Genomic DNA, 14,682 nt, shown 5'->3' on the forward strand with positions numbered 1-14,682 from the left:
CTAGGCTGTTGAAATAAATCAGTCTGCAATTAAAAAGGGGAGCTGAATAACTAATTAGTGATTTTAGTCTCACTAATTGACTTGCTTAATTCTATACATTCATTTTTGCCAAAGGTAGGTCAGTAAGACTCAATCCTCAGGGAGCATAAGCTACTTTTTTAAAGTTTAATTCACAATATCCAGGTTCTGTACATATCATGAATTCTTTCTCATACCTTTTTGCCAGAGAACATTACTGTTTCATTTCAGTTATTCTATACATCAGTGTTGATGCTGACGGTAGATGCAGGGACAAAAATTGGTCCTTGTCATTACTCAGACACAGAGGTTGCGATTCGTGACTTCCATGTTGTAGCAGAGAGCCAAGCATCAGGCCAAGGGGAAAAGATAGTTCATATGCCAGCTCACCGGACGGTGAGTTCGTAGATGGGTTCTGTTACAGGGGACTCATATGAGGACCTATCAAATTGTACCCCTTATTTTATATTTCCTCTTTTCGTTCTTCCTACCAAAATGAATCACTTCACACTTCTCTGTATTAAATTTCATCTGCCATTTGCCTGCCCATTCCATCAGCCTACCTATGCTCTTTTGAAATTTAACACCATCTTCCTCACGGTTCACAATATTTCCAAATTTTGAAATTGAGCCCTGTGCACCCATGTCTAGATCATTAATATATAACAAGCAGTGGTCCTATCATTGATACCCTGGGAATGCTGCTATAAACCTTCCTCCAGTCCAAAAAACAACCATTCATCACTACTCTCTGTTTCCTGTTGGGGCCTTGCAAAACTTACCCAGTGGTGTGCCCACAAGAGTTCCACAGGTTCTGTCACTTCCTTCAGGATGTCTCCTGGTGTGGGGCTTGTAGCCAGAAGGCAATTTCCCTATTCATACTTTAGTTACATTCAGCTTCTAAGCACTCCTGACAATTACTTGGGAGAATGCAAAGACTGGCGTTGCAATTCATGTGGGCCCATTTCCCTACTGAATGGTGAACGACATCAACATGCAGACTAGCAACTTACATTGACATGCACAAAAGGACATATTCTTCATTATCCCCATTGCAGCTGTGGTGAATCATAACATTCACAACAGCCATCTGGTCAAAAGATTTCAGGATAGTGATGTTTGACCAGGAATGCAAGGTAGACTGGAATAATTTCTGCAAGCTCACTTTGCACTAACCCTCCTCATTTAAACTTAAAATCCACATGTTGGAGGAAGAAAAAGACCAGCATAGGAGAAACCCTAAGACAAAGCAGTGTTGGTATGGATCTAGTCAAGGAGAACCATCCCCAACCAGTAGTACTGACACTTCTTTCTTTATCAGACTGAGAAGCCAATTTGCAGAACTATTCAATTTTTTTGCTTAGTAGCTTTAAGGTTTTGAAACTTAGGCCAGGTCTTGTGCTGCTACCGGCAACAAGAAACAAGGTAGGTGGGTGCACTTAATTGTGCGGGAGGCAAAATGTCAAGTTCCTGATGGCGGGATGAAAGTATGGAATTAAGGTTGCAGTGGATTGAAGATGGATCAAGCTTCCCAATGGCAAGTGGCGGGAGCCTATTTTTAATGCATCAGCATGTCATACATAGTTATTAAAACACCATTGTGTCAAATTAAATGGGACCTTTGCAACGAACTCTGCAGCAAGCAAGAAACACTTTAAAGGTGGCGGTCAGCACATGAAGTAGTCCTCCTGGTGGATATGGGCTGAGCAGGAGCTGCTTTTCTTTCATACTGAGTTTTGGACCACAGGAGAGGAGGTTTTGATGCATTGTGATGAGTGCTGGCTGTGCAAGGGGATTAGGAATTGGCTGACCGGGGGAAGGAGGGAGGCAGGGCGTTGGCTGTTCAACAGAATTGGGAATTGGCTGACTGAGGGAGGGCAGGTGGGTCATAGCAGATCAATGAGAGCTCATGGGGGACTGAGTGAGGAAGCTGGACTACACAGGGAAGGTCAATATCTACACATGGGAGGTCAAGCCATGATTGTAGGGAGATCCAGAGTTAAAGAGGGAAAGTCAATGGTAAGGTTCTGAGAGTCAAAAGTAACAGAGAGCAGGTCAAGGGTGATGAGGGAGGTTCGATAAAGTCGGAGGCAGATCAAGAGTAATGGGGATGCAGGTCCAGGGTTCCAGGGAACAGATTGATGGTGATGAGGGGCAGCTCTTGGGTGAATGAAAGTTGAGCAAGGATGATGATGGGTAGCTCGAGAGTCAACGGAGGCAAAGCAAGGGTGATGGAGTGAGGTTCGAGGCTGATGGAGGGAAGGTCAAAGGTGACTGAGGGATGGTGCAGGGTGAGTGCTTCCAGTTCCAGGGACAATGTGGGAGTGTCCAGGGACATAGCTGTGACAACCCAAAGAGGTCTCACTTCCGACAGACTAGAGGGATAATGTAAGTGTGTAGGATAATGTAAAAAAACATACTCAATGGAGTCAGAGACTTGTGGGGAGATGTAGTGTAAAGGATTAATGTAAATTATGTAAAGACAGTCTACATCATCAGTGATGTAAGATCACATGACAACAGAGCATGCTGAGAGATAGCTCTATGTGAAGCCTCATGCTAAGCCTTATACTTTATGTAGTTGGAAGAATATTTAATAAAAGGCAAAGTTTACCAACAGCCTTGCCTCCAACAGTCTCTATCAATCTTGACCAGGAACAACTCAAGCTAAGACCCACAACGATGATAATACAGTGCACTCAGTGCTTCTGCTAGCTCTGGCATATCTGCAGAGGAACCGGCAAAGGATGGCCCAGGGTCAGGCACAACAATGGCCAGAATGCCAAAATGGGGCACCAGCGGATGATCAGGCAGCTCAGGATGATGGCAACCAGGGGCCAGTTAGACACCGAGCATTGGCACACAATCAAATATACTGCAGGCAGTGTAACTACCTGCAAATATCAGAGAGGCAATGTTGGAGGTGGCTGACGATGTCAAGGGATTCTCTTGCTCACCTATATCAGCTGCTACAGGATGATCTAAGTTCCTGTGGACTGGGTGGTAATCCAAAGCCAGTAGTTTTAAAAGTCAGGGCGACATTGAATTTCTACACCACTAGATTGTTCCAGGGCTCCACGGAGGATATGTGTGACAGCTTGCAGTCAGCCACTCACAAATGCATCAGGGAGGTCACCAATGCCCTGTTCAAAAGAGCCAATGATCTTGTGAGATACTCCACAGACCTTGAGGGCCAGGCAGCCAGAGCTGTGAGTTTTGCTGCCATCGCTGGATATCCAAAGTGGTCCAAACCATATATTCACAAATGGCTTATAATATCTATAGAATGAATAGGTATGCCACCTGTGCCATCTTTGTGCTATCAGAATTTTTTTTAGCTTATGTTTGCTAACAATATGCCTTGGTGCAACTCCAACATCCACCAGGTACAAGGGGCAATTGATTGCACACATGTGGCGCTGCGAGCTCCCTGGGATTATCCAGCAGCCTTTCACAAACTGCAAGGACCTTTTCTTTCCCTCAATGTGCAGCTGGTCTGTAATTACCACAAATGAATCCTTCAGTGTGTGCTTGCTTCCCAGGGAGCTTTCTTGACTCTGATATCCTCACTCACTCTCAGGTGCCACAACTGTTTGCCAGAAGAATTGCCAGACGGGAAGTGAAAGGAGCTGCAGGCTGCCTCAAATGAGAAAGAAGGGAACAGCCTGATGATCCTGAGGGAATGCATGGTGCAGCTACAGCTGCAGATGCCAGGGCGATGGATTGATGTGCCAGACAAATGACACCCTCATTGCAAGCCGATTCCAACAAGAGTAAGACTCCGGCAAGATCCCTTGATCTCCTCCTCAATAAATGTTGCGGTGGAGATGCCAGTGGATCCAGCACACTCCTTCCAGACCAAACTATATTCCTGCGACTTCTAGCACCTAGAAGAAAAATGTTGTAGGCCCTTGGCACAGGCAGGCCTAAATGCATGCTTTTATCAAAGCCACACTTGTGATTTGGAAGTACACATGACTCAGTGACACACACTCTAAATGCCAGCAATGCCTTGCAAAGAGCTTTATGCATTCACCTGCCTCAGCTACAGACATTGTTTAGACGACAGCTGCTGATCGATGATAAAGCAGTGAGCACCACATGCTGGCTTGCCAGCTGGGCTCCAAACCTCTAACTTTACAAAGGTTGCTTAAAATAGAAACCTGCACACGTCAAGACGCCACTACTTTTGAGGCCACACAATAAATGTTGTTTCCATCACCCATCATTGATAGTCAATGAAGGGGCAGGTCCTTAAATGCATCTGTCACTTTGTACAATTTCCAACATAATGAACATTCAACATACATGAAGAAAATGGTCCAAACCATATATTCACACATGATATCCAATGAATGAATAGACACCTGTGCCATCTTCGTGCCATCAGAAGTTTTTCAGCTTATGTTTCCTTACGCTATGCCCTGGTGCAACTCCAACAGCTGACGTGGAGGCAGCCTGCTGAGTGCTACGTCCCATTGCCTGAAATGACCTGGATGGCCATCCTCTAGTAGCCCAAGGCCTAGAGGGCTGTGGCCTGCTGAAGGTTTCCCGCACAGATGCAGTTGCACCCCCTTCAACCTCACCTGCAGAGGCGATGGGTTCACTGACAAAGGGGAGGGGCATTGGGAGTGCACCCTTGGAGCGCCCTGGGATGGAGCGCCCTGAAATGATGCCCACAAGGTGGCTTGTTGGCATTCCTCCTCCCTGTTGGTGTGTGATAGCACCCCTCTGACTCCAGAAGGAGAAGGGGTACCTGGATGGAGATTGACATGCCTTGACCCCCTCCTGCCTAGCTGCCAGTGTATAGAGCCCATGGCCAGAGCAACAGAATGTAGATCTAAGCGCATATCTGGCAGTCACTGAATGTTCTGCTGGATCTGGCTCTCCTTGGCAGTTGCCAACTTCTCCATGGAGAAAGCCATGTGCTCACATGCTGGAGACATGACAAGACTCATGGCTTGGATGGATTCCTCCACCTTTTGCTCAAAGCTGCGCATGGCCTCTGACATCGCTGCCAAAGGTTGCCTTGCCTGTCTCCACATCTCCATCAGGTTTCTTAAGGCCATTTCAAGAGGCACGTCATCTGCGTGGTGCTCACATGAGCCTGGTCTTCAATAGTCCTCCAACTGTCAGGGACCTCGACTGTTGCATCCTTCATCAGCTGCAGGATCATGTCTGTGGTGTGCTCACCAGGTTGTGACCCCGAGTCTAATTTCAAATACATTCCCACTGAGGTGAATCTCTCTGTGCTGGTGGAGGGTGCAGGGAATGACCTAACAATGCATCCATTGACTGGTCTGTTTCATCACCCTCAGAGGTGGAGGTTGAGCTTGCTGCAGACTGCTTTCTCCATCTGTTGTGACTATGAATATCTATAGCAGAGAATACAAAGAATAAGCTGACAGTTATGTGCATTCCCTTTCCCTACCAATGCATCAGGTCTCTATCCTGTATGCCCACATTTGACCACCAGGCTGGAGACATCCTCAGCCTGATGCACTGAAACTCTGGCCTCTTCGTCGGCACAGGATTGGCCACTGCCCTCTCCTGCTCCCCTGCCAATTCCGTAGGTTCTCAGGTTCAGGATTCTGATTTCTGGGGCACCTCCCCCTGTCTTTGCCGGCTCCCCGGTTTTATGCACTCCTTTGTCCTTCAGGCAGAAAGAAGAATTGAGTGTCACTTCAACGGGCTTCTAACCCATTAATGAGCATGCTCCTGTCATCTCCCTAGTAAGTATGACAGCTCCTGTCATCTCCCTGGTAAGTATGACAGCTCCCGTCATCTCCCTAGTAAGTATGACAGCTCCTGTCATCTCCCTAGTAAGTATGACAGCTCCCGCCATCTCCCTAGTAAGTGCTGTGCACATGCACTCTCCTCCAACTAGTACAATTTACAGAGCATGAACCGGCTCCCACACATTAATCCAGATGTTCCATCTGCTTCTTAGGCCTAGAACCCAATCTTCTGCTTCACATCCCTCTCCATCTGCACATTTATATTGCTTGATGCCCTAACAAGTGCCACTTTGTAGTGGCTATATCATGTCAATTACCCTTGCGGAGTGCCATAGTCGTTGACATTTTTTCTGCACATAATCCTGTAATAGTACTGAAGACTTATGCTCCAGAACCAACTGCACCCCTGGCCAAACTGTTCCAGTGCAGCTACAACACTGCCATCTACCTGGAAATGTGGAAGATTGCGCTGTTTGTCCTGTCCAAAAGAGGCCCGGCCAATTGCTGCCCCATCATCGATTGTCAACAAAGTGATGGAAGGTATCATCGACAGTGCTGTCAAGCAGCACTTACACAGTAATAACCTGCTCATTGATGCTCGATTTGGGTTCTGCCAGGGCCACTCAGCTCCTGACCTCTTTACAGCCTTGGTCCAAACATGGACAAAAGAGCTGAGCTCAAGAGGCGAGGTGACAGTGACTGGCCTTGACATCAAGGCCGCATTTGACCAAGTGTGGCATCAAGGAGTCCTAGCAAAACTGGAGCCGATGGGAATCACGGGAAACTCTCTGCTGGTTGGAGTCATACCTAGCACAAAGGAAGATGGTTGTGGTTGTTGGTGGCCAATCATCTCAGTCCTGGACATCACCGCAGAAATTCCACAGAGTAATGTCCTAGCCCCAACCATCTTCAGCTGCTTCATCAATGACTTTCCCTCCATCATAAGGTAAGAAGTAGGGATGTTCACTGATGATTGCATAATGTTCAGCACCATTCATAACTCCTCAGATACTGAAGCAGTCTGTGTCCATATGCAGCAAGACCTGGACAATACCCAGGCTTGGACTTGTGTGGCAAATAACATTCGCACCACACAAGTGCCAGGCAGTGACCATCTCCAACAAGAGAGAGTCTAACCATCTCCCCTTTACATTCAATGGCATTACCATCACTGAACCCCGCATTATCCCCATCCTGGGGATTATCATTGACCAGAAACTGAACTGGACCAGCTATATAAATACTGTAGCTACAAGAGCAGGTCAGAGGCTTGGAATTCTGTAGCGAATAACTCCTCAAACCTGTCCACCATCTACAAGGCACAAGTCAGGAGTGTGATGGAATACTCTCCGCTTGTTTGGCTGAGTGCAGCTCCAGCAACACTCAAGAATCTCGACACCATCCTCAAGAATCTCGACACCATCCAGGATAAAGCAATCTACTTGATCGGCACCCTGTCCACCACCTTCAACATTCACTTCCTCCATCACCGATGCACAGTGGTAGCAATGTGTACCATCTACAAGATACACTGCAGCAGCACACCAAGGCTTCTTCAACTGCACCTTCCAAACCCAGAACAGCTCTACCACCTGGAGGACAAGGCCAGCAGACACATGGGGACATCACCACATGCAATTTCCTCCCCAAGTCATCCTGACTTGGAATTATATCGCTGTTCTTTCACTGTTGCTGGGTCAAAATCATGGAACTCCCTTTCAAACAGCACTGTGGGTGTTCCTACACCACATGAACTGCAGCGGTTGAAGAAGATGGCTCCCCACTACCTTCACAAGGGCAACTAGCAATAGGCAATAAATGCCTACCTAGACAGCGATGCCCACATCCCCTGAAAGAATTTAGAAAAAGTTTTCGCTTGTGGATTCGATGGCTGCTAAGCTCTGCTATGACCTCTGTCCAGGCTGCCTTGGTCAGACAGGAGAGCATCCTACTGCCATCACTGGGAAACAGGACCTGCTGCTGTTCCCGGACAGCCTGGAGGAGAACCTGCAGGGAGGAATCGCTAAACTGTGGGGCCACTCCATTGTTTGCTCTGAGACATCACTTTAGAATGGTAGGTGGTAGCAGCAGCTGAGGTTATCCAGGGTATGGGGGGAGATCAGAAGGTTCTAGCAGCAGCTGTGGTTTCAAGATGCCCACTCACACAACCAGACTAATGCTGCTGGATTCCAGGTAGCAGCCTGGAATGAATGCCTGTCTGGTTGCCCTTTAAATATGGCACCCAGACCTTTGACCCCGTGATGTAATGGCAGGGTCATCGACTTTCAGCCCACAGCCCACATTTTAAAACAGCTAGACAGGCAATGGAGATGGCTGATGATTATGATCTGGCCCATAAATCTAAACCCTTCGTTGAAAGGACACTGGCATGTACCTTTAACATTGCAAGCTAAGGGGGTTTTATGCCAAATGGACTATTTCAATGCCAAGTAATGCTGTTTGGACTAAAAAATGCTCCAGTCACTTTCCAAAGATTAATGAATCAGGTTCTTGATTAATGTTCCTGACTGTGTGGTTTACTTGGATGATGTATTGGTTTGTAGCAACATATGGAAAAACCATTTAAAACAACTGGTTTAAACAATTACAGTCAGCAGATCTAGTAATAAATCTTGCAAAAAGTAACTTCACAAAAGCACAAGTAGCTTATTTAGGACATATCATAGGGCAGGGGCAAGTCTTGCCAAGAAGAGTGAAGGTACAGGCTTTGATGGAATTCACTGTCCCTAAAACTAAATGGGAAATCATGAGATCTTTTGGGATGTGCCGTTTCTATCTTAAATTTGTGCCAAATTTCAGCATTGGGCCTAAACTCATTGGAATTTAGAAGAATGAGAGGTGATCTTATTGAAACATGTAAGATCCTGAGGGGGTTGACAGGGTGGATGCTGAGAGGATGTTTCCCCTCGTGGGGGAATCTAGAACTATGGGGCGCAGTTTAAAAATAAGGGGTCACCCATTGAAGACTGAGGTGAAGAGGAATTTCTTCTCTCAGAGGGTTGTTAGTTTTTGTAATTCTCTTCCATAGAGAGCAGTGGAGGCTGGGTCATTGAATTTTTCAAGGCTGCGTTAAACAGATCTTTGATCAGCAAGGGGGTTGAGGGTTATGAGGGCAAGCAGGAAAGTGTAGTTGAGGCCACAATCAGATCAGCCTTGATCTTATTGAATGCCGGATCAGGCTCAAGAGTCCAAATGGTCTACTCCCGCTCCTATTTCTTGTGATCGCATGATCTTAAGATTATATGCTACTATTGGAACAAGTGCCCAAATTATTTGTATGTTTACATAGGGTGGGAGTACCAGTGGTGTAATCCAAAATAGTCCAAATCCCCAAATAATCAAATTGGAATATAGTTAATTTAGGAATGCACACATTGAAAACACCCCTATTGTTGAAGCATTAAAAATGTGCTCCTCAAGCCTAGTGGGGCATATGCGCTGTTTAGGAAGTACAGAAAGGTAGTGTTTGATGGTGAAATTTGAAAATGAATAGACATTCTGGCTGTACATGAGGTTACTTTCAGGGAATCGATTCTGTAATTGATTGTAATTGACATTCTGATAGTTTAAAAGATGGAGTGAAGTCCATAACAAGATAAGTGGGTGTACCTACACCACATGGACTGCAGCAGTTTAAGAAGGCAGCTCGTCACCACCTTCTCAAGGGCAACTAGGGATGGGCAATAAATGCTGGGCCAGCCAGGGAAGCCCACATCCCATGAATGAATAAAAAAGTTGCACATGATCTATTGAAAGTGCAGGCTTCATGAACCTTAATGTTTGTTCCTTTTTCAATGGAAAGTACGTCATAACTTAGACAATTCTGCAGTGCTTGTTACATATTGGTGAAAGAGCTACTGGAACACACTTGTCAGAATGCAACAACTTTTATAGATTTCCTTTATTAGGTGACTATGACAAATATTTTGCACAGTTTTAAAAATTGATGCATGTACAATAAATGTTTTTAGAATTATAATCTCATTCAAAGCTTACATTGATATCACTGGCCATCTAGTTTAATAGAAACTGGAAGAAAAGGAAAAATTGCTAGAGTGTTTTTATTCATACCAGTCCATGGTATAAGCTATTTGAACTGTAGAATTCTTCTGCACTAATTAGAATGTGCTGACTCCAAGCACATTTTCAACTCATGAGAGGAATCTTGGTATCCTGATTAAGAATCATTCATCCCCTTGCGGTTTGAGAGTGCAATCTTAGTATTCTCAAAGGAGCTCATTGAGCTTTTGTTACTGTCTAGGAAACCTGAAACTGAAGCTAAATCATCAAACATTATGACACAACTTGCAAAGATCTCTGACAATAATAATGATTGGAAAATTCCTTGGATCTGCTTCGGAAGTGCAGCAGAAACTCCATTTCCATGCATAAGTTTTTGCGGCACATCTGGCAAAGTAATGTCAGTTGGGGGCGCTGCTCTGAGGAATTTTCTGGCCACTGTCTTTGCTAGACTTTTTTTTTCCCCAAATCCCACCAACAATGTTCATAAGTCTGTTACTTGCTGACTATCCAACAGTTAAATAAAGCAGAATCCATCAATCAAGATTACCTTCAAAGCAACAGCAATTAAAGAAAAATGTTCTTAGCTCACCACTTCAGGAAGTAGCTTCGTAGCAAGGTCATGAATGGCTTTACCATAAATGCAGAAGGTTGACACAAGAAATATAACACCCAAGATGGCACAAGCTCTGTGAAAAAGAAATTCATACAAAGTTGATAAAACTTATTAAAATAACTTTTTTCAAGACTGTTTTACTTTGTTTAGAGTACATTGACATACTGTACAATTATGGTACACAGTGTAAGAGGTATAGTATATACATAAGAACATAAGAAATAGGAACAGGAGTAGACCATTCAGCCTCTCGAGCCTGCTCCACCATAAGATCCTAGCTGATCTTCTTGTGTTTCAATTTACACATTCCCATCTAACCCTGATAACCTTTGATTCCCTTGCTCAACAAGAATCCAACTACCGCTGCCTTAAAAATATTCAATGACCCCGCCTCCACCGCCTTCTGAGGCAGAGAGTTCCAAAGTCGCACAAACCTCTGAGAGAAAAAATTTCTCCTCATTACTGTCCTAAAAGGGTGACCCCTAATTTTAAAACAGTGCCATGGCCAGCCAGCTCATCTACCTTGCAGGCTTCACTTTCATCCACACAGTTTGTGAGTACCTTAAATCTGTTTGACAATTGCAAACTCTGAGGCTCCTCCATTACAGTTTGCTCTGTCCCATTACCTGCCTCACTGACAGTCACATCCTCCTGTCCCTCACTGCTGACCAAAACAGATGACTCTCTTCTAAGAGGTGTGACTGTCTGCTGGACAAAGTAGGGGGTATTTCTCCCCCTCCCTTATGTTGCGCAGTGTCTGCATTTCAGTTTCCAGGTCAATAATCCTGATCTGGAATTCCTCAAGCTGGTAACACTTCCTGCAGGCCTGATTGTCATGGATCGCCTTGGCATCCAAAAGCTCCCACATCTCACAGCTGCAATAGTAGATTGTAGCAGTGTGCGATTTGTTCTGATCAGTGGGGGTTATGGATTACTCTGTGGTATGATCCTAGATCGCAGGTTAATGTGCCACTTTGTGCTTTTGCTTAGAAATTACAACATGGAAAGTGCTTAATCATCCCCACCAGAGCCTGTTGGTGTTCATCCTCCATATGTGCAGTTGTAACTAATCACAAGCTCCCATCCTATTCCCATATCCCATTATCCCCCTTTCCTTCAACAACCTATATAACCTATTCTTAAATGTTAACATGTCCTTGCGCTAATCTCTACTTCAGTTGTACATTACAAAAAACTTCACAGTCCTCTGTATCAAACAAAGTTTCGCCTGCTCTTAGCCCTAATCTACTTACATTTTATCTTATATCTATGAATCCTCGTTCTGGTTCTCTCAACAACTAGAAAGGGTCAATTTCTATCTACACTGTCCAATCCCTTGATAATTTTAAACATATCTATTAAATTATCCTGCAATTTCCTGTGTTCTAATAAAAATAGGATCAATTCTCCAAGGCTTTTGTCATGTTTATATTCTTTCATACCAAGAGGCATGCCAGTAAAACAGAAACAGAACTGGAGTCACTCTGCAAGCCAGCAAGTATCTGTGGAGTGAATAGACACCTTGGGTGTGGATCCGTGAGAAGGTGTGCATACCTAAAATGTACTGTCTTTTCTTTCCAAAAATGCCACCCATTGAGTGTGCTGCCCGTCAGCGCATCCCCCCTCCACCCCTAGCACCACCACCCCTGCTCTGACGAAAAATTCGGCATGATGATGTTGGGTCATCAACTCAACATCATCACACTAGTCTGGGATAATACAGAAGGTGTGTGGGCACCAAAATCGGCAGCCCACCCAGAGAGAACGCAGAAGAGGTACACAAGAATGGCTCCAGGGATGAGAAACTTTAGCTACAAGATAGATTGGAGAGGTTGGCTCTGTTCTCCCTGGAGAGGAGAAGGCTATGAGGAGATTAGATAGAGCTGTTCAAAATCATGAGCAGGCTGGATAGAGTAGATAGGGTAAAACTGTTCTCGCTCGTAAAAGGATCGAGAACGAGAGGGCACAGATTTAAAGTGTTTTGCAAAAGGTAAAAAAAGCGATGTGAGAAAAAACTTTCTCACACAGCAAGTGGTTCGAGCCTGGAATGTACTGCCTGGAAGTGTGGTGGAGGCAGGTTCAATCCAGGCATTCAGGAGGGCATTAGATGATTATTTGAATAGAAACAACATGCAAGGGTATGGGAAAAAGGCAGGAGATTAGCACTAAGTCACAATGCTCAATTGGAGAGCCGATGCAGACACAATGGGCCGAATGGCATCCTTCTGTACCGTAAGAATCCTGTGATCTTTGAGGACTCCAGAATATCACCCAAAGCTCACTGTCCCCTCTGGGCTTAGTGCACTGTGGAGGAGGGTCCTCCTCCAGTGAGGAGGAAAGGCAAAGGGGATACCGTGGAGCAGCTGTGCAGCAACAAGTTCTCCTTGCGGTTGAGGGACCTGCTGCAGCACAGGGGCCTGAATAAGAGAGGCAACAGCAGCAAGCACCCAGGGGTAGGAGATGGCACTATCCTGTCAACAGAGTGTACATGCCAAGGATGACATACCTGCACATGTCAGAGTGCCAGGGCCTTCAAAGACTGTGTCTCTCCAGAGATACACTCACATCATTGTGTGACATGTTGGCTGGGGAGATAGCTTCCAATTGTGCTGGTGACTACCCTGTGTCTGTCGCTTTGAAGGTAACAGTGGCCTTGAATGTTTTTGCATCTGGGTCCTTTCAGGCATTAGCTAGAGACCTTTGCGGCACCTTGCAACCAGCAGCTCATCATTGCATCAATGTTGTGGCAGGTGATCTTCAGGTGCGCCTATGAATTTATCACATTTGGCGCAGACGACAGTCAAACCAAGAGAGCCAGAGGCTTTGCAAGTATTGCTGGATTCCCCAAAATGCAAGGGGTCATAGTTTGCACCCATGTGGCAATCAAAGGACCATCAAGGCAGTCTGGGGCCTTTGTCAACAGAAAAGGGTTAATGTTCAATCAATGGCCAGCTTGTGTGTGACCATAGGCAGGTGTGTGCATGATATCCTGGGAGAAGTCATGACTCCTACATACTTAGGCACTCACAGCTGCCAGGGGTGTTCTGCCCACCAGAACATTTGGATGGCTAGCTCTGAAAAGCAAGGGATACCCACTCAAGAGATGGCCCATGACCTCAGTCAGATATCCACGTACAGAGGCCGAGTTGCGATACAATGAGAGCCATACACCCACAAGGGCCATTATCGCGCAGACACTGGTCTGCTCAAAATGAGATTTAGATGTTTGGACTGTTCATGTGGCACTCTGAAATATCCTTCTGCACGTAAATCACTCAAGGCCATGGCCTACTGCACCTCACATAACCTGGCACTTCAGGAAAGGGAAACCCTGATAAAGGAGGATGTAATAAAGGAAACCGCATCCTCTGATGAGGAGTCTGACGACAAGTCTGTTGATGAGGAGGGTGTGCCATGCCAACCAGCTGTGGAAACCGGTGCACAGGAGGCTTTGGATGCCAGCGAGACACGAGAGCCCCTAATAATCCAAAAATTTAATTAATAGTGTATAATTTGCTCAACAAGAATGTCTTTGCCATACTCACCTCTTCTTGGTATTTCCCACAAATCAACACACGGATTGGCTGTGCATGCACCAATGGTGAGGCACCAAACAAGACTGTTCAGACAGGCCCACATGAGCACAAAGTCCCTGTAAAGCTGCGACTCAATCAAAATCCAAAGCAGGACAGGTAACACATTCTACACAAATGAAGCTGGAGCAGCGAAAACACACGATAAGCATTTAATACATAATATAAGCAAATTATTAGCAAATGAGAAAAAAATTACACAATCACCCTTGTGAACCCATGTGTGACTAACATGTTTTCTTAAATCTTTTCTGGATGATAAAGCATGGTGCTCCCCGCTCGCTGCCTGTTGTGCTGGAGACAGGCTCTTGACCCTTATGCCCCTTTGCCTGGGATGACTTTGGCAGCTGTCCTCTGGTCACCAGAGGCCGTGACAGCCCTAGAGTCGTGGGGGTCTCCTGTACAGTGGCAGGAATCTCATCTGTCACAACATTCTGAGGTACTGATATCAATGGAAGGGAGTGGAGGAGAGGCTGCCCCCATCAGGAGTGTCCTGAGAGGTGCCCCCCTCACTGCCCGATGGCCAATGGTCCTGTACCATTGATTGTTTGACTGATCAGACACTACCTCTTCCACAGGGGTTAAAACAGCAAGGTTTGGCACTCCTCCCCCTGTCTTTGCCCTTTTGTGGGAATTATGTGCCCTCTTCTCCTGCTTGGAAAAAGGGACATTGTAA

The 14,682-nt window shown here is 45.6% G+C and overlaps 1 protein-coding gene across 4 annotated transcripts in view; it reads right to left on the minus strand.

Moving 5' to 3' along the window:
- Positions 1–14,682, minus strand: part of LOC144686777 (transmembrane protein 163a-like) — a 213,217-nt gene that overhangs the window by 49,037 nt on the left and 149,498 nt on the right. For all 4 annotated transcript variants that reach the window (XM_078552473.1, XM_078552474.1, XM_078552471.1 and 1 more), the window contains exon 6: positions 10,390–10,486. In XM_078552473.1, the coding sequence (XP_078408599.1) occupies positions 10,390–10,486 (97 nt within the window). The remainder of the gene's footprint in view (positions 1–10,389; positions 10,487–14,682) is intronic.

This window comes from Cetorhinus maximus, chromosome 11 (assembly GCF_964194155.1).
Source record: "Cetorhinus maximus chromosome 11, sCetMax3.hap1.1, whole genome shotgun sequence".
Lineage (NCBI taxonomy): Eukaryota > Metazoa > Chordata > Chondrichthyes > Lamniformes > Cetorhinidae > Cetorhinus > Cetorhinus maximus.